Source organism: Phyllostomus discolor, chromosome 4 (genome assembly GCF_004126475.2).
Source record: "Phyllostomus discolor isolate MPI-MPIP mPhyDis1 chromosome 4, mPhyDis1.pri.v3, whole genome shotgun sequence".
Classification (NCBI taxonomy): Eukaryota; Metazoa; Chordata; class Mammalia; order Chiroptera; family Phyllostomidae; genus Phyllostomus; species Phyllostomus discolor.
Genome location: NC_040906.2, coordinates 195,100,289 through 195,127,555, shown reverse-complemented (window position 1 = coordinate 195,127,555; position 27,267 = coordinate 195,100,289). Strand labels below are relative to the sequence as shown.

Below are 27,267 nucleotides of genomic sequence, written 5' to 3'. Positions count from 1 at the left end.
TGTCATTTTCTCAAAAGGCACCTCATATTCAATATGTTCAAAATTATTTTATGATCTTTCCTTATAAAGCTGTCTTTTTTTCAGTGTTGCCCATCTCAGTTGGAGGTACCACTTTTTTTTACATTTTAAATATCTCTCAAATCGTTCATCTTATCTGTGACTCCACAGTCACTACCCTACTACCCTACTTCCAGCAATCATTGTCTTTAACATGAGCTGGTGCAAGAGTCTCCAAACTGTTTTTGCTATGTAACTCATGTCACTGACCCCCAAGGTCCCCACCCCCACACCAAGGTCCTGTCTTTCCAAAGAACCAGAATATTCTTTTGAAAATGTGATTTAGATCATGCATGACTCTAGTCTAAGTTCTTTATTAGCTGTCAATTTTTCTTATAAAGATTAATAATCTCAACATGACTTAGAAGATTTTATATGATCATTCTCCCACCTACTTCTCTAGGTTTTCTTAAACCATCCTTTCTTTCTCGCACCCTTTCCTCCAGCTAAACATCTTCTTCCAGGTCTTCCATCCTCCCTACTGCCTCTTATCCTTTATGTATCACTCTACCTACTGCCTCATAGCCTTTATGTATCTGCTATTCCTTCTACTTAAAATGCTATTCCCTCCACAGCCCCTCCTCTTCTTCTGCATATTCCTGTCATCTGTGCAAACACAGCTCAAAATTTCTTCAGGAATTCTTTCCTGATGCTCCATACTAGGCTCCCTGTATGAACTCCCATGGTTTCCTTTATTTATACTTCAGGCTTACTTTTTGAGTGTTTATGATCTTTATTGAAAAATCTTCTCTTTCTTTGACTAAAGTCAATAAAAAGTCAACTCAAAACTTTTCGGTGGAGCTAAAAACCATTGCATTTAACTACAAGATCACCAAGATAAGCATGAAAACAAGAGGTCATCTTTATGATCCCCTTTTTAAAAAGTTTTAATTATTATTTCATGTACAGGTTTCTGCCTTTTATTCCCATCCCAGCCCACCCCCACAGCCCTCCCCACCTCCCTGCAGTTTCCATCCCCCTTTGCTTTTGTCCATGTGTCCTTTATACCTGTTCCTGTAGACCCTTCCTCTTTTCCCCTGAAATTCCCTCCCCTCTCCTCTGGTCACTTTTTGTAATAGATGATTATGATTGTTAAAATTAATGCCAGTCCCAATCACTAGACAATGAGATCCAGGAGGTATTTTTCACATCCAATTTTGTTCAACAAGTTATCACTAATTTCTGCAACATTTGCTGGAACTAGACTCAGCAAATGACATATTGGAAGAACGGGTGGCTGTCTGGCTGGATAAATGTTAATTTGTGACACATGAGAAAGGGCTTCTAGGTTCAAATTAACTGGGGATCCTCCTGGATAAAGCAAATTTTATCAGACATTTTTTTTTTGCTTTCTTTCATACTACTGCATATTAGGTCATTTCAAAAAGGGACTGTGATAGACAGATATTGCTCACACATTTGATCTTGGTATATTTTTGAGGAACATTTATGGTAAAATTTCTATGCACTGTACTGTGGATAAGATCTTGTTAAGGGATAATTGGGCAAAATGTCATTATTTTCTAAAACATGAATATTTAAAAGATCATAATAGATACTATCAAAGTATTCAAAAGGATGAATATTTTATAGAATATTTAATTCTACTTTACTATACAAGCATTAGTTTATTTGTATAACTATATAAAATATTTTTTAAAATATGAAATTAAAAATTATTCAATACATTTCCCACCTTAAGAAGAGAAATAATCCTATACTTATAAAACTAGAATATTTTCTTCTAAAATTTGAACTTTCACTTTACAATAAATCACCATCTATTCTCTATCCCTTTCACATTTCCTGAAAAAATAAATGAGACCGCTTTTGTTCTTGGCTGTTTTGGTTGATTTCACCCTACATAGAGCATATAAGAAAGACTTGTTTGGTGAAAATCGAAAACTTAATGTCTCATCCTATATTAACACTATATTAATTTAGTGTCACCAAAATGGATAGTTGCCTTTGATTTTTAAAGAGAGTAAAATATGAAACAATAATTAACACATGGTAAATACCATAAGAAGTTCTGAAATCCTAGCAAGGAAGGATCTTAATTATTTTCACAATACAATACATGATAATACTAATAAAGCACCCTTAAATTCAACATTGATCGTAAGCATTCACTTGCACATACAATACCCATCATGAGCAAAGTTGTGATATGAAATGGCTTACCCTTTGAATATCTGTCAAATGATTTCAGTGTTGTAATTGAACCTTCACGTTTGTATTCTCTGCCTTCCTTTGCTTCTTTGCCTTCTTTCGCTTCTTTGCCCTCTTTCACTTCTTTGCCATCTTTCACCTCTTTGCTATCTTTCACTTCCTTGCCGTCTTTCACTTCTTTCCCTGGTTCTTTTAATTTGACATCTACGTCTGTTACTTTGCTCTCAGAGCTGGACTCATCCGATAGCTTAAATTCTGGCAATATGTCTTTCAAGAGCTCCCATAGTTCGTCCTTACATCCTGGGCTTTGATGAAACACATCGTGATTTTTCAAATTCAGCTTTAAACTACACATCAAGACATTACTGAGAGAAAAATATCAACTTACTATCTCACAAGACTAATTTCAATAGTTATGTCAAATACTAGTTAAAAACACCATTGGGTACTCCTCTATTCGACAAGCTTTGATCGAAAGCCTGTGGTGTGCTGGGCTTTGCCAAGGGAAGGGCACCAAACAAGAGGTTCCGGGTCACAGGGGAGATATAGGAGGGCCCTGAATTTATCAATGTGTTCCCATGAACACATTGAATCTATAGGTATATATAGAATCATCGCCTCTGGAAACAAAACGAACAAACAAACAAACAAAAAAACAACCAAAACCTAGCTGAGTGGCCCCACGCATCTGGTAAGTAAGAAGAAACTTACATTGCTGCTGGGAGGAAAGACTGAGACATAATCTGGCCATAAGCCCCACATGATGACCCGCAACTGAAGGGTGCTCAGCGCCCTGAGCTTCTCCTTCAGGAGGAAGTGGTTGGAACCCCACATCTGGCACCCCAACTTTTAAGACCTTCCCCCGAGAAATAAGCTCCCAAATGTCTTGCTTTGAAAGCCCATGGGGACTGCATCCAGAAAGACCCGTGGAGCCACAGGAAACTCAGAAATGGTTCCTAAAGAGCTAGTCCCGTCTCACCCACTTCAAGCCCAGTGCAGAAGCTGCAGACTTTGTGAGTCTTTTTTGCTTATCTTAAAGCTTTGGCCTGAGGGGCAGGCTTCTCATTAAAGACACATCTGAAGACCCCGAGGGCAGGCGCTCTCTGCATGTGCCCCCTTTGCCACACACCATCCATTTACGATACATACTCTCAACAACATGAGTTTGGAGAGAACACCCTACTCAATGCTGAAAAGCTGAAAGCTTTTCCTTCAAGATAAGGAACAGGACAAGGATGCTCACTGTCACCACTTTTATTAAACAAGCATTAGTTCTTGAATGAGAGTCCTAGCCACAGCCATTGGTCAAGAAGGAGAACTAAAAGGCATCCAAACTGGATGGAAGAAGAATTAAGTCTCACCACATACAGATGTCATGGCACTGGTGTTATACACAGAAAACCCTACTGGCACCAAAGAACTGTGAAAACGAATAAAATTATTTAATAGAAGGGCAACATACAAAATCAATATGCAAAAATCTGTTGTTTCTATACACTGATAACAAACTCTAAGAAAGAGAAATTTTAAAAAATAAGCCCATTTACAATCACATCAAAAAGAGTAAAATACATAGAAATAAATTTCACCAAGGATATGACATATGTTGAAAACTATAGAACATTGGTAAAAGAAATTGAAGAAGACACAAATAAACAGAGAGAGATTCCATGTTTATGAATTGAGATATTATTATTAAAAGGTCCAAACTACTCAAAGCCATTTACAGATTTAATGCAATCTTTATCAAAATTCCAATGGCATCTTTAGACAGAAATGAAAAAAAAATCTCATAGAACTATAAAGATCCTGAATAGTAAAAGCAACCTTGAGAAAAAAGAATAACCCGGAGGCATTGTGCATCCCGATTCTAAACTACATTGCAAAGCTACAGTAATCAAAGCAGCATGGTATTGGCATAAAAACAGACACACAGATCAAGGGAACAAAACAGAGAGCCCAGAAATAAACTCACGCATGTATAATCAATTAATTCATGACAAAAAAAGCCAAGAATATACAATGTGGGAAAGATAGTCTCTACAGTCAATGGTGTCGGGAAAATTGACCAAAAACACACAAAAGAATGAAACTAGGCCATTATCTTATACCATACACAGAAATCAAGTCAAATTGTATTAAAGACTTGGATATAAGACCTGAAACCATAAAACTCCTAGAGAAAACATAGACAGTAAGCTCTTTGAATTTGTCTTGGCAGTGAGGTTTTAGATTTGACACCAAAAGCAAAAGTAACAAAAGCAAAAATACACAAGGGAAACTACATAAACTAAAATGCTTCTGCACAGCGAGGGGAACTATTAAAAAATGAAAAGGGGATTGGAGAAAATATTTGCTAATCATATGTCTAATACGGAATTAATATTCAAACTATATAAACAACACATGCAACTCAACAGCAGAAGAACCCCAGGCAATTCTACTAACAATGGAAAAGGATCTGAATAGACATTTTTCTGAGGAAGACATACAGGTGGCTAAAGGGACATGAAGAGGTGCCTGGCGTCACTGTTCTCCAGGAAGCTGCCCCGACCCCTGCCTGCACCATTGGCAGGTGGTTATTGTACCCATATTTCAACTTAAACATTTCTTGACAATCATTGATGTACTGTTTCACGACATTCTTTTCATTTAAAATGGCATATATACACACATGAATTAATTTATATGAATGTGGCAGAATGTAAGAAAAATTCTACAAGTCAAAATATAAATCAAAGAGAGAGCATAATGTTTTGCTTTTTGGTTGCATTTTGAAGTAAATCGCCCAATTTGAATGTCTAGGTCACTCTTCACTTATTCTTTAGACTTCCTTTTTGTTTCCTAAGGTTGATTTTTAACCATCATACATATTTCTAGATCATAAATACCTAGTGAAAGTCACTAGAGAGGGGAAGAAACTTTCACTAATAATGTCTCTGCCATGCACTAGCAACTCTTTCTGACACTCGCACCCATTCACTGAATCTTCAGGACACCATGTAGGGTGGGTCGATGTATCCCCATTTTACATAAGAAGAAACTGGGCCCAGAGAAGTTCATTACATACAAAACTCACGTAACTCCAAATTGGAAGTGTGAGAATGTAAACCTAGCCGTATAGTTCTGACTCCAAGGCTCAAGCTTTCCCCTCTTATGTCATTTTCATAGACACTTCCTAAGCAACCATAAACTGAAGCAAGTTAAACATTTAAAATCCTACAAATTTGGATTATTAAAGTGATTTCCTTAAAATTATGAAAGTATATCAACAGTACTTTTATGTATGATTCTAAGCAAGAGACAATTTGTCATTTTTATGCAACTAATTTTATAGTTGCAAATCATTCTGATCTCTTTCTGAGAGATTGCTGATGATGTCATGTCCCTGGTATGTTTATTGGCAACTGTGCAGAGAAAAGAAAGGCAACATTGTAAGCATTCCATAAAAAGTGAATACAAAAATTTAGAAAAGTCCATACTTTTAAATTTCCTCATCTCTCTACTTTTCTCCACTAACATTGTCCATATTATATCAGTTACTATTCTCTTCTCTTAGGTATCGGGAGAGGACTTCCTATCTGAATATACAAAAGGGTGCACCTGATCCTTTCCTAAGATAAAAACACAAGAGCACCTCTCTTTCAGGAAAAGGGTGTTTCGGGAAGGGTGTCTACTTTTATATTTTCTCCTGAAATTATTTTTATTTGAACCAAGTACCAGCTAGTTCGTTCACCTTGCTGAACAGATGCTTTAGATGTAGAATCCAAGTTACTGGGGCCCGTCTTCAGTCTCCTCTATCCTGGATTGTGGGGAGCGGTAGCTTCCCAACACCAGCCAAAGGTCAGCGATAATTCAAACTGGTAACTGTACTGGAGCTTTGACCTTCTCATAAGAGTTAACATCTGCATTGGTAAGTTCAGATTTACTTATATATTATTTTCTCTGCACTTTAACCTAATTCATTTCCACTGTCAGTAATAACATGGTCAGATTGCATGTGTATAACCTTTATGTGTAAAATAAAAGTATTTGCAAAACTTTAAGTAAGCATTACATTAAATGGCCTCTCTTGCATTATGGTAAGTGAAGTAAGCCAAGCGGTAAGAGACAAGTACCATATGATGTCACCTATAAGTGGAACCTCATCAACAAAACAAACAAGTAAGCAAAATATAACCAGGGGCCTTGAAATGAAGAACAAACTGACAGTAAAATGGGGGGGGGGAAGGAGAAGGGGAAGGATTGTCAAGGAACATGTATAAAGGACACAAGGACAAAGTCAAAGGAGGGTAGTAGGATCAAGGGTGGGGAGGGGGGATGGCCATGGTGGGGTGCAGTGGTGGGGGGAAGATGAAGATAACTGTACTTGAACAAAAATTAAAGAAGAAAGAAAGAAAATGATCTCTATTTGGACCTGGATAAGCAATCTCTATACAGCTAGACTCATAGAGAAAGACGGTGGGCTTTGGACCCAGAAAGACTTAGATTCGAATTATCTCCTGCAGGTACACGGTGGACAGGTTTGGGGAGTTCAACCACTCTGAGCTTCAGCTTCCTCACGTGTAATGCATGATAGATACCTAGCCAAATCCAGATATTTCAGAATTAAATTTACAGTATATAAAAGAACACCGGATTGATTTATCCTGATATTCTCAAGGAATTTTATATAAAAATGTCATTCTCCCAAATAGTTTTATAAAATGTAAAATTCTTTGAAATTTTCTTAGAAACTAAAAATGTTTTGGTTAAAGCAACTTCACACAGGAAGAAAAAAAATACATATGAGTAATGTAACAGTTAGTGAAACCTACTGGAAAGAGATGACTTCTGGCAGCCATCCGGTGAGAGCGTGAATGACTGTGAACTCTCCCAGCTCTCTCCTCTCAGCTACATGGATGCTAAGAACGCAAACGCACAACAGTATGGTTAGTGCAACTTGAAAACACAGAGAGAAATATAAGAAGTAGGAACCTCTAATACATAGTGACATAATAATCAATGTAGGGGTGTACTGGTTATACATGACAGTGTAAGAAAATATTATTCCAACAGTCAAATGACTTGTTAAAGCAGATCTAATAAAATGTCATGTCTATTTACAAAAGATGTCTATAAGCTTTATTTTAAAAACATACAAATTAACATTAATGCCATGTATGTAAAACATATTCATACATGCTATATATTTTGAATATGCATAGTAATCTATATTTTATATATTGAATAGATTATCGTGTTGTTCTTTAAAAAATAAAAGTGTCTTTTATGTTTCTGATTTCAGTAATTATTCTAAGATACCTAAGAAGCTGTGTATTTTCCGTTTCATGCATGGCAGGTCAAGGTGGGCATCAGACATTCTTAATTATTAGATAATTTCAGAGAAACCGGAAACATCTGTTCTATCCTATACAAAAGAGTGGATTTGCCACCATAGCATAAAGTCAAATGACATCGTGATTGACCAAATATCACTCTTCTCATTTTAGTTTTTAGAACTTTTTCTGAAGTGATTAGTCTATTGGCATTAACAGGCATGTCCCGTCCTGCCCAGGAATCGCACCTTCAGCTGACCACAGGCCAATGGGGGCCACTGAAGGATTGATGTGTCTACATATCTCAAAGATAACCAATATCTATCATGATAATTTACAGTCTTGTCTAAAGTCCTCTTTGGATAACCATATTTAAGAAGTGACTATGCAAACCTCATAGAAATAATGCTTTTTCCTTTGCATATCTCACAGTCATATTGAAATACTACTAAATATTAATTTTTAATGTAGAAAGCTAAAAAACATATGACAATAAGTAAAATCTGAGAAAAATATATAAATACATTGTACCACGTGTTGCAGGCTTCCCCTAGAAAGCCTAACAAATGTCTTATATTCAGCCTGGCCCTTTATGTCCAAGCTGCATTTATTTTTTAAAACATAACCATAATTCTATTACTGAAGTTATATAAAATTCTACTGAACTGTGGATTAAGAAAAACAAAATGCAACTCCAATTGTTCTGGTCATGCTTTTAATGCCTTACTGGCCTTGCAGCTCTGATTCTCAGAACTTCCAGTGAGGCTGGACAATTAGGAACAGTATTTTCTTTCAAAAGAACCAAACACAGTTGTCACCAGTGTGGATACCGAGTAGTGCTCAGCCACCTAAAAAGATCTGGGATGACTTTTTTTTTTTTAATTCATTGAAATTACATACAGGCTGCCAGGTGGTGAAACAAATTTCTAATAGAAAACTGAAGGTTAGTAAGTGAAAAGGGAGATGAAGAGGATGGCAGGAAGAGTGGTTGTTTGGTTGTGCAGCCTTGGGACAGAAAAAGGCAGCTGAGCTCAAGAAAATCCACAACAAGCAGCCCCGGCTTCTGCCTGTCATTGCTGTGTTTATGGAAGGACAGGGGGCTGAGCTTTGAGCAAATGGCAGATGTGATCTGTTAAAGCGTGTGCGTGTGTTCTGTCGCACACTGAGATGCCACGACACACTGGGGGTGGGGGGAGGGTGTCAAATTCAAGCTGGTGCATTGTATGTGAGCATTCTCCCGCCAAGCAGAGACACAAAGTTCCCACGCACTGGTAACCCAAGCATCTACGCTTCTGTGCATTGTTAGGACCAGGATGGAATGACCACAGGCCTCTGCATGTGGAATCGAAGAGAATAAACATAGCAGATTTTTCTCATCTGTGTTGGTGCACAAGTCATGCAGGCATCTGAGACTCAAGTTCATTTCATAAGAACGTTGAAGAAATATGAATAGTTTTCATCGTGAATGTATCAAAAGGGACCAATGGTACCAAAAGCATGAGGAGCACATTGGCATCCTTCAGAACAGTTCAGGGTTTTCAAGGTTAGCAAATTATTGTTGTGTATAGTGAACCTAAACCCTTAACTGGATTCCTATAGCATTCAGTATTTAGATGAGCCAATATTTTCCCCTACAAAATAACTTCTTTCTCCCATTAAGATGAAATATTATTTTGGGGGATTGAATTTCCACTCATAGAGGGCATTGAATATGGAATAGTTTTTTGAGTACTTTTACTAGGGGGACTTTTATTTGATTGCTGGCTAACTCAATGCTTCAAATTAAAATTTGAAAATTTGGCATATTCATTTTATATAAGGAAATTTACATTGTTTGAAAAGAAAGGTTTTTAAATTGATTTTAAAAATACAACTATGGAATATAGAAGTGGTATAGTTGCTTTTGCTGTGGTTTGCCTTTTTGTTTTTACACAAGTGAGTGATGATCCCACATTCTACTTACTCAACATTCGCCAGCTTGATGATAGCTTTACTCAAAAGCATTGGCCAGAGTTCAAGTTCGTAAGTTGTAGCTGGAAGCAATAGCTTGTTATCTTCATCAAAAGGCATAAAGTCATCAATAGTTATCTTTCTCCAGCAACCCTAAAAATGAGAAGAAAGGGATATATTTTCAATTATTTATATTATTTTCACTCATATGTTATTATACAGGAGGACAAAAGTAGGTTTACATTGTGAGTGTGCAAAACAATAGAGTTTATCTTGTATTATTGCTTATTAATTATTATACTATTTTCCAAACAAACAACTATAAACCTACTTTTGCCCTACTCTGTATACGGCTGACATTATTTACTGTTTTACAATTTTGTGTTTTATAATTTTATTTTAATTTCTTACATTTAAAAACTGACATTTTTGTCTTCAATACTACTCTTGCTGATAGTTCTAGCTTATTATTTTACTTAATATAATTATGGCACATCCAAATAAGGACAGAGATAAGCATCTATCTTTATCTATGAGGTCATGTAAGCACATTTTTAGGTGCTCCCTCTTACATAAGGCAGTAATTTAAACTGTGTCAAATAGAATCCAAACATTATATAACCATGTAGGAGTTTGGACATAATTAAATAATTTAATATAGTCATAATAAAATTCTCCAAATATAACTTTAGTAATTATTATATATTCTAAAAAGCTCAGTGACCTTATGCTTCCAATGATTATATTATTCCACTCATAATTAAATATCTATTTTTTAAATATAATGTTAATTAACACATTATTTAATAACATCATTATGTATTAACCTATATGCATATTACTTATAGTTAAAATCTTGAAACATGATAACATTAAGTATTGTGAACTCAGTTTCTTTAGCTTTGGTTTTACAAACGAAGTTTATTATGAATTCATTCCTTTGCCCAATAAATATTTTTAGCAGTGATACGAGCACTGTAAATCCAAAGACTGACATAACACACAGCTTATACCAGTGAATTCTTATAGTTTAGTGAGGGAAGAGAAGACATATGTGCAAACAGCATAACCTACATATTTTCCAGTTGCTCTAGGACCAGAAGAGAAAGTGTAGCTAACTTTGTTAATGTGTTTACAAGAAAGTGGCATTTGAACTGAAGAGTCAAGGAACAGTATATTTTCCCCAGTCAGATGGGAGCAGTAAAAAATGTTTTCTTTGTATGGCACTGGCTAACTCTAAACTGACTCTGCCTAATTCAGTGGTTATATGTGCAAGTCTTTTTCTTTCTTTTCTAAAAGATTGACAAGTCAAAATGGAATTCTCAAGAACCTGTGAAATTCTCAAGAAACTCACAAGAGGACAGGAAAAGGGAAACAAAGACAAAGAATAGCAGATATAATAGAGTAAATAATAAAATAGCAGACTTAAATGCTAATTTTATCAAATGTAAATTATGTGCCAGTCAAAATAAAAGAGTGACTAATATATTTTTTGACTTTAAAAATTTGCATACACAGAAAAAGACAAGTACATATGATTTAACTCACATGTGGAATCTAATGAGCAAAATAAACTAACAAACAACAGAAAAATAATTTGCATATATGTTGACAAAAAAAGTTACACATGTAGAAATCCTAGAAAAAATAGTTATGTAAAATGGCAAAATATATATATACAAAGATGCAATATTGCAGCATTTTATGTATTAGTAAAGCACTAGTCTATAACTTATCTATCAATATTAAATAGCAAAGTATGTGTAGCCATTCTTACATTCAAACAATGAAGTATAAAATAGATAAACAAGCATAAAAAGCCCATGGTCAGGAAAAAATACTATATAGAACAATAACTACCACATGATCTTACTGTTGCTACAAATTATGTGTGTGTGTGTGTGTGTGTGTGTGTGTGTAGTTTGCATATGCTTATAAGAAAAATGTTTAGGAGAATATACAGAAATCATTTCCTGTGATTATCTATGTAGGTAGACTCAGGGAACTTTCATCTTTCTACTTTGAACATTTTAAGAGTATTTCAGTTTGTTTTACCAAAAACATGTAGAATGTTAATAAAATAAGAATAAGACATTTACATTTTGGAAAATAGTCACTGAATGCTTTAAAATTCGTCGTGGTATATATCTTTTATATAGATGAAAGAACAACAAAAATGTCACCAGGTGGGAGAGAGTTTGTTTCAAATGCGGACTGCGGGCTCTGCCCAGAGACGGACTCAGAGAGTCTGGGGTGGGGTGTGGGAGGCATCTAAGCTTTTCTGCTCTCACAGGTTAAGAAGCTCTGAATTCAGGCTGGGTAGCTCAGCAGGTTGGAGCATTGTCCTGATGCACTAAGATTGTGGGTTTGATCCCTGGTCAGGGCACATACAAGACTCAACCAATGAATGTATAAATTAGTGGGATAACAAATCTCTCTCTCTCTCTCTCTCTCTCTTTCTCTCTCTCTCCCCACCTCCTTCCCCTATCTCTCTAAAATCAATTACAAAAAAAAGAAACTCTGAATCCCACAACAATATTGTCCTTAAAAAAGTACAAGGTTTAATCAGAAACAAAATGTGATACATTTTTTATGTCAATAGATTGATGGCAATCGGGGAAATTACCAATGTGCGTATTTTCTGTGTTTACTAAGAGACAGATGAAAGCACTGGGGCAGTCAGACAAAGGCTGCCAAGAGACATGCATATTTCAAGTGGAAAGCAATGACTTGTTTGTTTCATTCCAGAAGCCCAAGGAATGCTGACATTGGAAAGTACCTGAAAAGACCATCTGCACCCAGTAGCAGTATTATCACGGCAGATGAAAGAAGAGAGAACGGCTCTGTTTTATAACACTGTCCTTTATGGTGCTCCGTGCATTCTTGTCCGGCTGATGTCAAAGAACCTTGGTGCTATTTACATAGAATCTTAGCCCAATATGAGGGGTGTGCTTTTATGGGAAAAACTGGTGTGAAAATCTGAACTTTAAATGTCACGTAGAGAAGCTCTGACAGGTAGGGCTGTCTCTAAGAAGTGATTAAGGTCATTGCTTCACGGGGAGAAGAGGGCAGGGGGACAGGCAGAGAAGAAAATCCATGCCCAATCAGAAGAAAAGGTTAAAAAGTATCAATAAATTGAAGAAAAAACCTAGTGAGGAGGAGACTCCGGGGGAACAAGATGTGACAGGGAAGGGAAATCAGTGTAGGGCCAAAGACGTATCTGCAGTGTAATTATACCGAAGGGGTGAGGCGGCAGAAGGAAACAAAGCATGTCTTTATGAACATGTTCCTCAAATATTTGCAGTGAGAAGCAAAGGTTAGCCATTAAATACTGACCTAAAATGGGAAGAGAAAAAAATAAAAAATTAAATTGTATATGTCTGAAAAGAGGCAAAATGAGGGGAAAATAATAATATAGTGTTTCTTGTCAGAAAGCATTTACTCTGATTCTTCCCTACGCCTGACATGTACACGGGTGTTGGCTCTGCCCGCTACCTGGATGCGATTCCAGAGGACCGAGCACTAAAGGGAGACAGGAACTGAGCAAGTCTGGGCACAGGAACCATAGCAAGTCCACATTGCTAAAACAATCACACAGAACATTGCCAGCAATCACTGCATAGTCCCTCCATCTTCACACCCTCACTGGAGAACCACTGTTGGGTGAGCGAGCACCGGTTAGCTAACCACGTGCTTTTCCCTGGCTCTACCAGGGGCCAGGAAGAGACATGATCTGATCCTTTGGCTTCTATAGCAGGAGGTGGAGGTGGGAAGAGAGAAGGAAGGAAAGCATAAATGGAAGAAGGAAATTAATAGAGTTGAGAACCTACTATTTGTCAGGGGCTTTGCTAGGACCGTTCATATAACTACCACATTTTATCTGTACTTGTTTTTGTCCATGAAGTGTTTTCTAGTATCATGAGAAATGTGGACCCTTTGCCTCTGTGTGCATGGGACCTGGAAGGCCCCTTGCATCCCCATAATAGATCTAGAAATGCTGAGGGCCAGCAAAGCTCTCTCTCAGTGTCAGTTGAGCGAGACTACAACCATGCTCTTCAGTCATGAGCGCGAGCAACTGCCTACCAAAATAATTCACATGGAGCAGATGCGTCTCACTGCTCAGTAGCCTGGCAGCATCCCCGCAAGCCATGCCTTACATGAGAGCAAGGAGGAAACAGAAGCCATGGCACACGAGGTTCAGTCTTCCTGACTGCCACACGCCTGGCCCTCTGCTCTCAAGGACTCATTATGTTACCTGGAGAGATACATGATGGGAGGAGACTTGACTTGGGGTGGTAAACACACAAAAACAATATGTGGATGATATAGGAGTGTGCACCTGAAACCTATGTAATTTTACTAATCAATGTCACCCCATTAAGTTCAATAAAAAAAAAAACTCAACAAAGAGATAGGTTGGATGATTAGACAAGTTTGAGATTTCCAACTGGGACTAAATACCTTTTTTAAAAAGCTTTCTGAATCTAAGTATATTTGGGCTTGTGAGGAGACAGTATAATTAAAGAGAAAGAAATCATATTTTCTTTGCCAAGCGGAATGTAATGTTAATAAATGTTGACCCCTGTCTGGGAGGAAATTTGAAAAGAAGGAAAGATATCAGAAAGCAGTGGGGGTGAAAGGAGAGAGAAAAAAGACAGATTGAAACTAATAGGGTTGTTTAATGTTCTGCGGATGCTGTTCTGAAATTATTCATAACGTTGAACTCCATCTCAGTTCAGGTCTAGGTGAATGTGCAGAACTGAGGGCCAAATACCCAGGCAACCGACCTCCTCACTCTTCCCATTTTAACCTTTTCTATCCTTCCTCAACTCTGTCTACCGGGTGTTCCACTTCCTCAGTGCCATATCCATTCCTCTGCACACATTTAAAACTCTGAAGACCAGTCTGCCTAATCTGCATCATGACTGGTAAATAAAGAAGATAAGGGAATTTAGGACTTAGGACTTTCTCTTCTAATAACATTTTGACTTTCAAGTCTATTGTCTTGCTGTGAATATCAAAAATAAAATCCCTAGATCTCGTTGTGGATAACAGAGGCCAAGATTACTTTATCTCTGCCTTCCCACTGTAATGATGCTATTAATTCCTAAGCTTTGGCCTTTCAACATTCTGCATTCTAAGCAGACAGATGGCTTGGGCTCATTAAGGAGAAAATGTCGTGTTCTTAGACACATAGAATGGGACGGTTAACTTTGCATACTTTCCTCACCCTTCAAATGCTCCAGAACATTCTCAGTGACTAGGACTGGTTTCAGGGGTACTCGGAAGGCCCTCGTGTTTGGTTTAAAGTACTACTATCACTGTCTTGAAATTCCGAATAATTTTTGAACATGAGGGTCTGCAAATTGTGTCGCTGGTCTGGCCTGTGACTCTGGGTCTTTAGAAAGATCATTCCACCATTGAAAACCCAAAGGTGTCTAATATCATCAGGCATTGCTAAATGTGGGGTGAGTCCCTACTGCCATATTCGCTGAGGGGTTTTTAATTCTCTGTTTGTGTTTCTTACTATCCCATTTGCTTCCTTTTAGGCAGAGGTAAAACTTTCTGTGTCCGTGTGTGGTTTGTTAATAGGAAAACAAATCTCAAGTTTAGGATACAAAATGGTTGGGATCAGGTCCATCCGCAGCAGCCAATGCCGTGAGAGGAGGAACGACCCGTGCTCAAGCACGCCCCCTGCTCTTGATGCTGACATCACATCACAGAGGAAAGAGGAAGGGCAAGAGCCCTGGGCATCCACCTGCCTGCACGGCCCACCTGCCTGAGAGGCAGGGAGAGGCAGCAGCGGGCCACGGTCCAGGAGGCACCAGTTTAAAAAGCACAGGGAACTGGTGTCACAGGAGAAACAACTGTGTTTCTGAATCATCCCAAATTACACATGTGGGGCCCTTCCTCCAGTAGCTACCCGACTGATATCCTGCATAAACCCATCGTTTTGTGTTAGCCTAGCTTAGCCTGTAAGGAGAATATATTTCAATATTAAAGACAAATGGATTTTAATGCACAGGAAGATGGCCTTACCATCCAGTACAGTTTTACAACATACTTTCCGTAGCTATTGAACAAAGGCATGTGACCCTTCACAGCCTTGCACAGAGAGTATATGTGTTCCCAGGGTTTCCAGAGGAGGAGGGGAGGTTCCCCTGTAGTCCCTTTAAAATAATGGTTCAAAGTATCCCCGTTGAATATCTTCCACACTGCATAGATTTCGCTGATAATCCATCTCATCAGCTAGAGACAAAAAACATTAGTGTTACTTAGTTATTTTCCAGTTGTTGGCACTGTAATTGAGGGGGGAAATCAGCGGAGAACATACTTCCAATAGCAATATCAAATTCTTTTTTTAGAGATTTTATTTATTTATTTTTAGAGAGGGAAGGGAGGGAGGTAGAGAGAGAGAGAGAAACATCAATGTGCGGTTGCTGGGGGCCGGGGCCTGCAGCCCAGGCATGTGGCCTGACTGGGAATCGAACCTGCAATGCTTTGGTTCACAGCCCGCGCTCAATCCACTGAGCTACGCCAGCCAGGTCTTCCCACAATATCAAATTCTATAGATAATGTGTTCCACATTTTGATTTCTGACCTGCACAATAAAGTCATGGACCTTGCTTTTGCTTTCAGGAAATATTGTCATATTACAGGCTAAAAGAGGTAACATTAAACACACTCTTAGCTCAGGTCTGTCCTTAGAGTAAACTGTCAATAACCTCTATTTGACATTGGCCTTCATTTGAACTCTGTGTGTGTGTGTGTGTGTGTGTGTGAGAGGGGCGGGGGAGAAAGAGAGAGAGACTGAATGCTTCTGAGAACAATGAATCATTTTGCAATTAACTTATGAATGAGGGAGTATTCCTCTGTAAATGTTGAGAAGTTTGAGAAAAAGAGATAATCTCTTTTTTGTCAATAGGACCAATTAGACAAGGAATACGATGTGCAAAGAATTGAAATTGCGCACATGCCGAAATATATTCCAAATTCATGTTTAATGTGTTGATCTGTAGGTGCAGAAATGCTCCAAGTAAAACTCCCACTTGCAGTATGAAGACTGGCAGGAAGGCACAGCGGGGAGCAGAGCCTTAGGGCAGAAACAGGGACCGTGATTTTAACCCCCGTTCAGGTCCTTCCGTTCTTGAGCACGTCACTTCAGCCTCGCTAAATGGCGGGTCTTCATCTTTAAATATAGATTAAACTGTATTTCAGCATTTTTGTAATAGAAACAATGCATAAGAAATCTCTGGGTCACAGTGGGTATTAAATAAAACTATTACTGCCCTCAGTAGTAATGGATTCTCTGGAATACTCATCTGTGTTTTACTGCCTGGCACGTAAGGAGATTAAATACTTGAGACTGACCTCATAAGATTTATGTTTTCCTAATTTGCTTTATCTAGGAGCTTTCTTAAATTTTGGTTCAGTTGAAAAAAGCCAATCAGATAAGCTCTTGTGTATCTGAAAATACCATAGGTTATTTATTTTATACTTTTCTCCCCGTGGAAAACAAAAAGGCTAAAGTCTACGTGTTCAGAATTCATAAATTTGAAGGTAATTTTGAGCTAATACTGGTTAAGATATCAAACATAAGACAGACAGTGTTTGAATCAATAATGACTATGCTCCACTCCTCTTAACTAATCGTAAAAGAAAATAATCAGAAATCCCCTGCGTCTGAACTAACTACCGTAGGGAAGCGGAACAAGCCTGCTGCTGGTGGAGGAAAGCCAGGGCGGGGAAGTGCAGTTGGTATCTGGCTCACTTAGAGGAGGTGTTGCAATCACACAGAACACCACGATTTCCCTCACAGGAGCAAATCAAAGGGCCTAACACTCTACTCTTACAGAGCAACTTTAAGCCGTTTGCTGGGCACGTGGATCTGGAGGAGAAACATCTAGACAGGGAGAAGCCAGTACCCTGGGCAAGAGAAGAGGGGTCCAAGCAATGCCGATGCTAACATTTTCTCACAATTTGCATGCTGAACGCAAAGGGGCTTCTCTTTCCCTCTGAATGTCTGGTGTACTCAGGGCTCAGTTATACCAAAACTCAAAGGTGAGCCAGGGAGAAGTAAAACTGGGAATTGGTAAGCCCGCCCGGAAAGCATTTCGCAATGAGGCTCTAGTTCATGCTTCTGTACATACCTCGCTGCAGAATAAATGTTCATTTACTGAAAACAAGTCAAACAGGATTTCGTTCTTCACGACTACTGGAACCTGAGATAAAAAATTTTTAAAAGATATGATTCCCATATGATCTTACCGCTAACTGGAACCTAATCAACAAAGCAAACAAGCAAGCAAAATAGAACCAGAGACACTGAAATTAAGAACAGTCTGAGAGCAAACAGAGGGAAGGTGGGACAGGATAATGGGGGGTAGGGGGGAGGATTTTCAGGAACAACTATAAAGGACACATGGACAAAACCAAGTGGGGAGGGGGGCTGGCTAGTGTGGGGGGTGGTGGTCGAGGGTAAATGCAGACAACTATAATTGAACAACAATAAAATAATTTTTAAAAAAGATGTTATTCCTTAGGAAAAATAAAGGAAATGTAGCTCATGTGCTGTACACAGGCCAAACCTTATTTTATTTCTCACAACCAGAGAAATTGGAAGAAATACAAAGTAAGAACATTATTCTTGTTACAGGTGTAACATTAATTTAATAATATAATATCTATACAATATTTAACATACAAATAAAGTACTATAAGATATAATATATGCAGAGAAGCTTAGCATGCATAAACTGAGTTTAAAATTGTGATTTGAAATTTAAATTAACAACTCAAAACTTAAGCTTGGTTAACATCTGGTAGATGAAAAAAATATGTTCATCTTGGATAAAAAAAATCAATTGTGAGAGTTTTTGAAATTCTTGCCCAACTTTAAATCTTGGGCTTTTTAAAAAATTAACTTGATGGATATTATTTAATTAGTATTACCTATCCATTGTTGCTTTTATATATTTAGTCCAGGTAAGGAATAAACACAATATGAAAAAATATGACTTGTAACTATTTTTAAAAATTAATGATTCCACCCTAAGAAAAAAAAATACATGCTGCCATTATTGGTAGCATGGATGGACTCTGAGAATATTATGCTAAGTGAAAAAAGTCACTCACACTTGGGACTGAAACTCAGACGGACAGCAGTATGATGGTTCCCAGAGGGAAGGGGGTGGGGGCGTAAAGGCGGAAGGGGGCCAAATGTGGGGTGACAGAGGACGCCCCGACTGTGGGAGGTGGGCACACAGTGCCGTGTACAGGGGACGTGTCACGGAAATGAACACTCGGCACCTATATTATCTTATTAATCGATGTCGCCTCAATACATCTAATTTAAACATGGAAAAATTAATTATAAGACATAACAAGGTTATAATTTTAAGATATTAAGTTAACATAAACTGGTTTTGATTATTTGAAAAGATTTTTAGGAAAACAAATGCCATCTATTACTCTAGATCATTTGTACACCTAGCATCTTGAAAACTCAATGAAATATTTTTTGTCTGAGAAAAATTTACCTAAAATAACCTTAAAGTCCTGAATTAACTCTTATGTTTATAATTTATAAACGCAGTAAGTTCTTAATTAATTAATTAACTCACTCTTGTCTGACGAATACAATGCAACACTTCTAAAATGCCTATACCTTTTAGCAAGTACCAATGTTTATCAAAGTTCATGAACTAAGTACTCTTAATTCACTATAATCAATCAATTCATTTATTAATTATAAATTAAATAAGTATTGGATACCTAAAGCTTGGAGGGTTAGACTTAATAGTCACATGCTGACTAATGAGAAGGAGGAGCTAACAGTTGGTAAGGGATGCAAATACTAGGGCAGAGGTCTCTACAATGGTATTTTAGCATCTCTACCCTCTGTTCCTGTACCTGGGGTAAGGTAAACCCGTGGACATCTTACATCTGTTCAATATAATCAGCTCTCAAGGGCCTGGGCCACCAATACCTGGTTCTTAGAAATAAATAGATCTACTTATTCAGTCTGTGACCAGGGCACAAAGCATATGGTTTATAAACCTTCTTGGCTAGAATGGCCCATGTTGACTCTGACATCTTAAATCTAGGCTTTTGATTTTTTGAATATTTTAGCTACCTTCTGACTTAAAACATGTTCTCTGACTTCATCTTTTGCTTAGAGAATTCTGGGGTATATTTCTAGGCTGTACTATGCTTTTTAAATTATGGGTTGCAATTATTTACTGATTCATGATATCATTTTAATGAGTCAGGAATATATATATATATATATATATATATATATAGGGCATGCTTCAGTGTATTTGGTTTCTTGTATTTAAAGTGCCTTACAAGCAGACATTTCATAAATACTCTGATGAAGACAGATGTATCTTTTTATTTTCTTAGTTTAGTATTTTTGAATTTAGGATTATTTAACTTTCTCAACTAGTAACAGTAATTGGAAAATGTGATGGATAAATTGTATTTTCTTGCATTGGTAGCAGTGCTTACAAAGGATAATACTTTCAGGAATAAAATCACTCTGTGTAGAAACAGAGATTCAATGGATTCCATAATGTATGGAAGAATCAGGTCCATTATAACCATTCGACTAGCTAATAGTAACAGATTAAGGATACTGATTTTCTATGCATTAAATGAAAATAATAAATGATCCAAGAAGGAAGGAAAAAAAGACTTTAGTGATAATTAAGCCCTTGGAAACACCATATATATTTAAGCGAACATAGCTATTAGGAAGATAGACCAGTGGGTCTAAAGTTTTAATGTACGTAAGTGCTATTTAAAATGAAGGTTTCTCAGGTGATATCCCAGTCCATATGATTCAGGTGGCTGGGCATGGGGTCCAGAAATGAAGGTGGCCCTTGGAAAATGCTTCAACAGTCCCTAAAATAGAGAAATTCAAGTGCAAGCCTCTGGGCTGGAAAATTAATGCTAATAAACACTAGTAAACAGACCTTCATGACAGATAAGTTCCTGCTAAAACACAAAAAGGAGGAAGTCTGTCAGAAATTAAGGAATAGCTTCTCACAACATTTTGGTCTATAATTTGACATCATGGAGAGAAGAGGAAGAAAACTTGAGGCCCTAAACAAAAATTGAATATTCTGTTGGAAATCAGTACAAGATACATTAAACTGTACTAATAAATTGTTATCACTGCATTCCACAGGAAAAAAATTACCCTTGATTGTTTAAAATGCAGATTTTCATAATTGGTATATTACATCCCATTGTTAATATATATTTTGTTTAATGATAAAAATACGTCTTACCCGATTAATTAAAAAATCCTGTGGACGTTTCCAGGAATAAATTTTCAGTGATGGTGGTAACTCAATCTTGCCTTCAGGGTCTTCAAAAAAATGCTACACAAAGATACGTTGAGTTTTATCTCCATATGGTTTTATTAAAATCAAAACAACTCAATCTTAGTAAAATTAATAAATGTAGATTAATAAACAGGCATTTATAGAGAACGGTGTGAGTGTGTAGACCCTTACAGGACATAACATGAAAAGTTCTAGGAGTACAAACAAAATGCTCAAGAAATATGAACCATCTGTACAGCAGAGGAAAGGTAACTAATTTCACCAGAGCGTACAGGGATGGGGGAAAATCAATACCATTTTGTGATTTTCAGAGTAATCGTATTACTACCCCAATGCTGGTGCGTCCTGAGAAATGGGCTGTATTTGAGGGCACTGTCTAAGCTTTCATCCGAAGTGTCTGTGTGTATCTGGAACAGGTGTTTTACTTTCACGTTTAAGACACTGGAACAATTAGGATGAAGACAAAGGCAATTCAAACATGTAATCCAAAATGATCTGTAGTCAGAATGAGGCCCTAGTAACAATAACAGTAATTGGAAAATATGATGGATAAATTGTATTTTCAACCCTAGTGAAAATACATGAGTCTAGTATGAAACTAATGAGTCTTTGGACTCATTCTGTATTTGGGGTTCCCTCACCTTGTCTTGTTCTTTGCAAATATTAACTTAGTTGTTGGTAAGTCCCCCATCTGACAATGAAAAGATCAGAGTCACCGTGGTTCTATCTCTATTACCTGATTTTGTCTCTGGGTTTTCAGTCCCTCGGTTCTGTTCCTCTCTATGTCTGGTAAACTTGATTATATGACATGCACTGAATATAAAAATATATACAGACCCTAAATAATGATCCTTTACTCCAAAAAGTAGGATTTTATTCTCTTCTGGCAGGCGGAGTACAAAATAAAGGCTGGTGTAACTTTGAACCGCCCTTCCTCAGCACAGAATGTTATGGCCATGGTGGGATGCGGGCTGAGAGGCTGGAGTGTTTATCGCAGGCCCTTCCCTTGGCGTACCCTGAAGTCTGCTCTCTCACCATCGCACCACAGACTCTCTTCTCAGTTATTTAGCCTTCCAGCTGCTGCGTTTTACTCATCGTCTCCACAGCAAAAGCCTCACATACATGGCTTAGAAGATGGGCAAGTGTCTTGAAATAAAACTATGTTTGAATTTTCAGACCACTTCTCTACAGGTACCTTTGGGATTTGGACACGTTCTGGCTACTTTGGCAGTCCTGGATAATGTCCTCTCTCCTTTCTGATACTAGTCCTGAGACAGTACTCTCTACTTGCCCTCTAATTACCAGGTTTTAAACTAATAAATGCCCTTGAGAGAAACAAATAAAACCAAAGCAAATGTGTGGCTTCTCCTGGTATGATTGATTCCCTTTTCTCCAGGATTTGAGCCCCTCACATAAAGTTAGTGGCAATATTCCCCTGTCATTTTGCTTTTGGTAGAGTTCTTTTTTTTTTTTTTTTTTTTTGGCTTTTGGTGTAGTTCTTATGTCCAGTTACAATGCTTCATCATGTACTTCCCAAAGCAGTTCACCCTTCATTTCCTCTCATCGCCATCACTTGGCTGAAGAAGGGAGACCTGACCCTGGACTTGACTTGCAGGGAAGGTTTAGTTCACCTGAGGCTAATACCCTGATCACTAGCCTCACATGGAAAGAACTGGCCTTCTGTAAAATTCCAAGGATATCTGCTATCATTTGATGCTAAGGCAATTAATCCTGGGAAAACATCAATTTTGTAAACCATGGCTAAGAGCTACTGTGCCAGTATATTACAGAAATGTAGTCACAAGGCTTGGGGGTCCACCACCCTCTCCATTAGATGCACTGTTGCTTCAGGAGCCACAAATGCTGAGGCTGAGGAACAGAACTGGGGGTGGGCAGCAAGGTTCTGCCCCAGCTGGTTACGCCTTGCACTGCTGTAATGACCAGGGTGTGAGCTGGTGCTCAACTTCTGCACTGAGCATTTGCACAAACTACCTACCCCCCTGATGTAAATTCACACACAATCTCCCTAAGTTTTGAATTGTTCTTCAAACATGGAAAATATGACCATTTTCATTGGAACCCAAAGAGTTCAAAAGCACCCTGCATCTAGAAGTGCCGTAATCACCCTGGGTATGGTACAAAGAATGCATTTCTGCACACATTGCTAAGTGTGAAGTTGTTCAAGTACCAAGAGACAGAATTTAGTTATATGTGTTGAACACCATTTGTAAACAAATGGCTGATATGAATCATACAGTTTAGGATTCTGCATTTTGTGGACAAAATGCAAATGCTCTTAGGTACCATTATTTCAGAATGCTCTGTGCATATAAAGGCATCAGAGTTCAACCCAGCTATTCTGTGACATCACTTTTTATTAAAAATGATCTTTCCTATCATCTCCAAATGACAGCACACAAGTCTCCAGAGTTCTCTTATTTTTAAAGTAACTTTTAAAACAGATTTTACTTATTTATTTATAGAGAGAGAGGAAGGGAAAAAGGAAGAGAGGGAGAGATACATCAATGTGTGGTTGCCTCTCACGTGCTCCCCTACGGCAGACCTGGCCTGCAACCCAGGTATATGCCCTGACTGGGAATCAAACCAGTGACCCTTTGGTTTGCAAGCCAGCACTCAGTCCACTGAGCTACACCAGCCAGAGCCAGAGTTCTCTTATTTTTTAAACCACTCTTTTCAAATGTCAGGTTCCCAACTCTGTCCAAAATCCACTAGCTAAACCATCCTCTCAGTTTCCCCTTTATTTCATTATGACTTCTTGGTCATCTTCCTCCTTCCGTTTACTCAAATTTGATTCACCAAAGCTCAGGACTTATGCGTGGAAAGACAAAGTAGGATGAGGGAGCAAAGAACACAAAAATCCACTTTTGAATATAGGCTGAGGAACAAAGGAGTGCATTCACAGGTGAACAAATCTTATCCCATTGTAAAGGTAAAGATCAAAATGAAATATAGCCACATTCAAGTTTACTTACAAATGTAGGGCTTTTTCCAATTTTTTCCTTGTCTTTCCCACTTTTGCCTGCATCCCACTTTTCTGCATTTATGTCGGCTTCACTCCATTCTGGCCAGATGGGGAATTTCCTCTTCCTCTGTTCGACAGAACTAGCTTGTGTGTTACTGCCAAAGGAGTACTGACTGGAAACAGAGTGGGAGGTGGGTAGGTTAGTTTTAATTACACCTCTGAGGTAAAATGTTACATTAATTGCATGACACAAATTGAATTCTCTTGTCAGCAGTCATGTGAAGTACATTTTTCAGTGCATTTGTACCTGTAGCCAGGTAGCTTCCACGTGTTGGTGTTTTAAAGACTGAGATATCTAAAGTAGACAATTCCGTAAACAAATTTTGAATGTTCATCCCTACTTACTAAGGCAGGACATTCATCATAAATGTGTAAGATGCCATATAGGGAAATATTTATACACAATTCCCACTTAAAGAAAATCCCTTATGTGTAGAATACTAATAGCTTTATGAACATCAGTAGAAACTTAATTTTGATTTTTCCCAGTGTAAAATGCTATGTGATCATTATTGAAAAAGAAAATTTAAAACTGCAAATCCGATAAATAAGAAAGGTACACCCAACCCATTCCAGAGACCACGTTGACAACTGAGCATTCTCTCAGGCTAATACATAAGAATACACATCTCTTCTTCAAAAACAATGCCATTCAGCATACTCTTCTTATAGACTGCTTTCATCTGCTTACAAGTATATTGCTAATAGTTTCCATGCCAATAAGTATTTGCCTAAATATAAATTTACTGATTGTATAATATGTCATTATATGAATACACTGCCTTTATTCAACTAAGTTTCTATTTTGTAAATGTGAGGGTCTGATTTAAATTTTTTTCACTATTAAAAACAATACTGTAATGGCTATTTTATTGCTAAATATTTGCATGCATTATTAATTATTTCCTTAGGACAGCTTCTAATAAATAGGCTTACTCTACTGAAATATATGCATATTTAAAGTTTGTGATATATTTTGGTCAATTTTCTACAGAAAAGTTGGACTTGTGTTATACTCTCATTATTAGTATATTACAGTTTTGTATCTTCAAACCTTGACTTTTTATTTTTATGAATTTTAAGGTCTATACCAGGCAAGTTTTTATTACACATGAGGCTAGACCTCTGCTCTGTACCCCGAGGTAAGCAATAAACAAACCAGACTAAATTCTCACCTTATGGAGTTCATATTCTAGTGAGTGGAAATGAAATAAACAGCATAAATTAAGTAAAATATATAACACTTAAAAGTGAGAAATGTTTAGGGAACTATAAAACAGGAGAAGGGAACTGAAGAATTAAGATGCACAACTTTTAGTACAGTGTTGGAAAGTGCCGTGCAATGGGGTAATATTTAAGTAAACAGTGAAAAAAACAAAGGATCAAACTCTGTGGATCTCTGTGGAAAGAATGTTCTGGACACAAGAAACAGCAAGTGTGAACAGCGAGGAAGACAGATTCAGAGAGCGTCCCGGTTTATTTGGAGAAGAATGAGGAGGAGGTCAGCGGAGCTGAAGGGAGGTGGAGTGAGAGGACTTCAGGGAGGTAACAGGAGACCCAAAACTTGGACAGGTGACCTGCGCTAAAGGAAGGGCATCATCGGTGTCCAGTCTGAATAACGTGGAAAGCCAAAACAGGGTTTTGAGCAGCTGTATAACATGACATGACTAAAATGTTATAATCATTTTTGATGCTATGTTAAGAAGAGTCTAAAGAAGAAAGAGAGATAATTTAGGAAGCTTTGAAATAACAGGTGAGAACTAGTGGTGGTTTGGATCAGTTGGTAAGAGAAGAGGCGGCAAGAAATATTCCCCAGTGTATATATTTAAGGTAAAGCAAGTAGGCTGAGTTGCTAATCCGGATAGACAGAAGAGTGTGGGATGGGCCCACACTCAAACAGGGAATGAAGAAGCATTTCACTTTTGAATGAGTTGTGGTGTAGATGTTTATCTCACATCCATGAAGATGTTGAAGAGGTAATTATAGGATTCTGATGTTTGAGAGAAAACATTTAAATTAAAAGTGCAAATTTAAGCTATCAGCATTTGGATGATAGCTAAAGTCATAAAATGGAATGGAATGGCAAAGGAAATGAGTGTGCATGAGGAAGAGGCACCCCCAGAGACACTATTCAAAACGTGCAACAGCTGGTGTGGAACGAGCACTGGCCAATCTACATGGACCCTGGTCACAGGGCTAGGTCATGTCTTCAAAGCTCCCAGCTAAGCCAGACGTTTACTCTTTACTGTAAACAGCGGGTCAGGTGTGTGAGGCGCTCGGGGTTGGTCAGGACCCAGGGTGGGAAGCAGAAAAGTCTGGGGCTCAGGGCTAATGGTAAGGTTATTATTAATATAAGAAATATCTCAGTATTATCACGATCAGTACAGCTGTCTATCCGCCCTGGTATTTTGTGTTAAAAGTCAGAGAGAGTCGGAAGAAAACTGAGAAAAGCAGTCAGTTTTGTAAACAAAATAATGCCCCCGTCTCCTGAAATACAGCCACATCCTAATCCCCAAGAACAGTGGATACATTGTCTTCCTTGGCCAAAGAGACTTTGCAGATATTTTTAAATTAAGTATCTTGAAGTGGGGTGATTGCCCCGGATTATGCGGGTGAGAGCAATGTAATCCCAAGCGTGCTCACACGTGGAAGAAAGAGACAGAACTAGTGAGAGGGAGATGCGGCTCGTGAAGAATGCAGAGAGGAATGGAAAACCGCTGGTTGTTGCGGGACACCGGCCAGCAGTATCCATCTCGGCTGCAGATGCTCGTCGAAACATGCTAAAAACATACACAGAGACAACCAGGTCCTGTGGGGAAAAGGAACAGAAGGGCCACTCCTCACGTGGGGAGCGCCTTGGCCACCCTCTCTCCTGGAGGGGGCCATGGCCACTCCCTCAGCCTTAGCCTTGGCAGGGGTTACAGCTTCTGATACCAGGCAGGGCAGTTCCCAACAGGTTGTGCCGACAGAGCATGGAGGCCCCAGCCCAGGAAGGGGGACCCCTCTCAGAAGCAGGGAAAGATTCTTTCCTTGGGCTGCCCTAAAGGAATGCAGCCCTCCTGACACCTTGGTGTCGGCTCAGTGAGACTGATTTTGTTTTGTTGAAGGGTAATTTATTTATTTATTCTATTTCAAATTTTTAATTGAATGTATGGCGTGACATTGGTTCATAAAATCATATAGGTTTCGGGTATACGGTTTTACGAGGCATCATTTGTTTATCGTATTGTGTGTTTACTGCCCCCCAGTTCGGTGAGCTCGATTTTGGACCTCTGACCTCTGCAAGTACAGAATCACAAGCTCACATTGTTTTAAGTCACGGTGTGTGTGTGGTATTAGGTCAGAGCAGCAATAACAAGCAGTGGAGCGGAAA

The 27,267-nt window shown here is 38.2% G+C and overlaps 1 protein-coding gene across 4 annotated transcripts in view; it reads right to left on the bottom strand.

Moving 5' to 3' along the window:
* ADGB (androglobin) overlaps positions 1–27,267 on the bottom strand; it is a 121,445-nt gene that overhangs the window by 81,656 nt on the left and 12,522 nt on the right. For all 4 annotated transcript variants that reach the window (XM_036024854.1, XM_036024856.1, XM_036024855.1 and 1 more), the window contains exons 2-8: positions 23,845–24,007; positions 20,795–20,887; positions 17,648–17,719; positions 15,537–15,746; positions 9,511–9,650; positions 7,047–7,133; positions 2,242–2,534 (exon numbers count right to left, since the gene is read on the bottom strand). In XM_036024854.1, the coding sequence (XP_035880747.1) occupies positions 2,242–2,534; positions 7,047–7,133; positions 9,511–9,650; positions 15,537–15,746; positions 17,648–17,719; positions 20,795–20,887; positions 23,845–24,007 (1,058 nt within the window). The remainder of the gene's footprint in view (positions 1–2,241; positions 2,535–7,046; positions 7,134–9,510; positions 9,651–15,536; positions 15,747–17,647; positions 17,720–20,794; positions 20,888–23,844; positions 24,008–27,267) is intronic.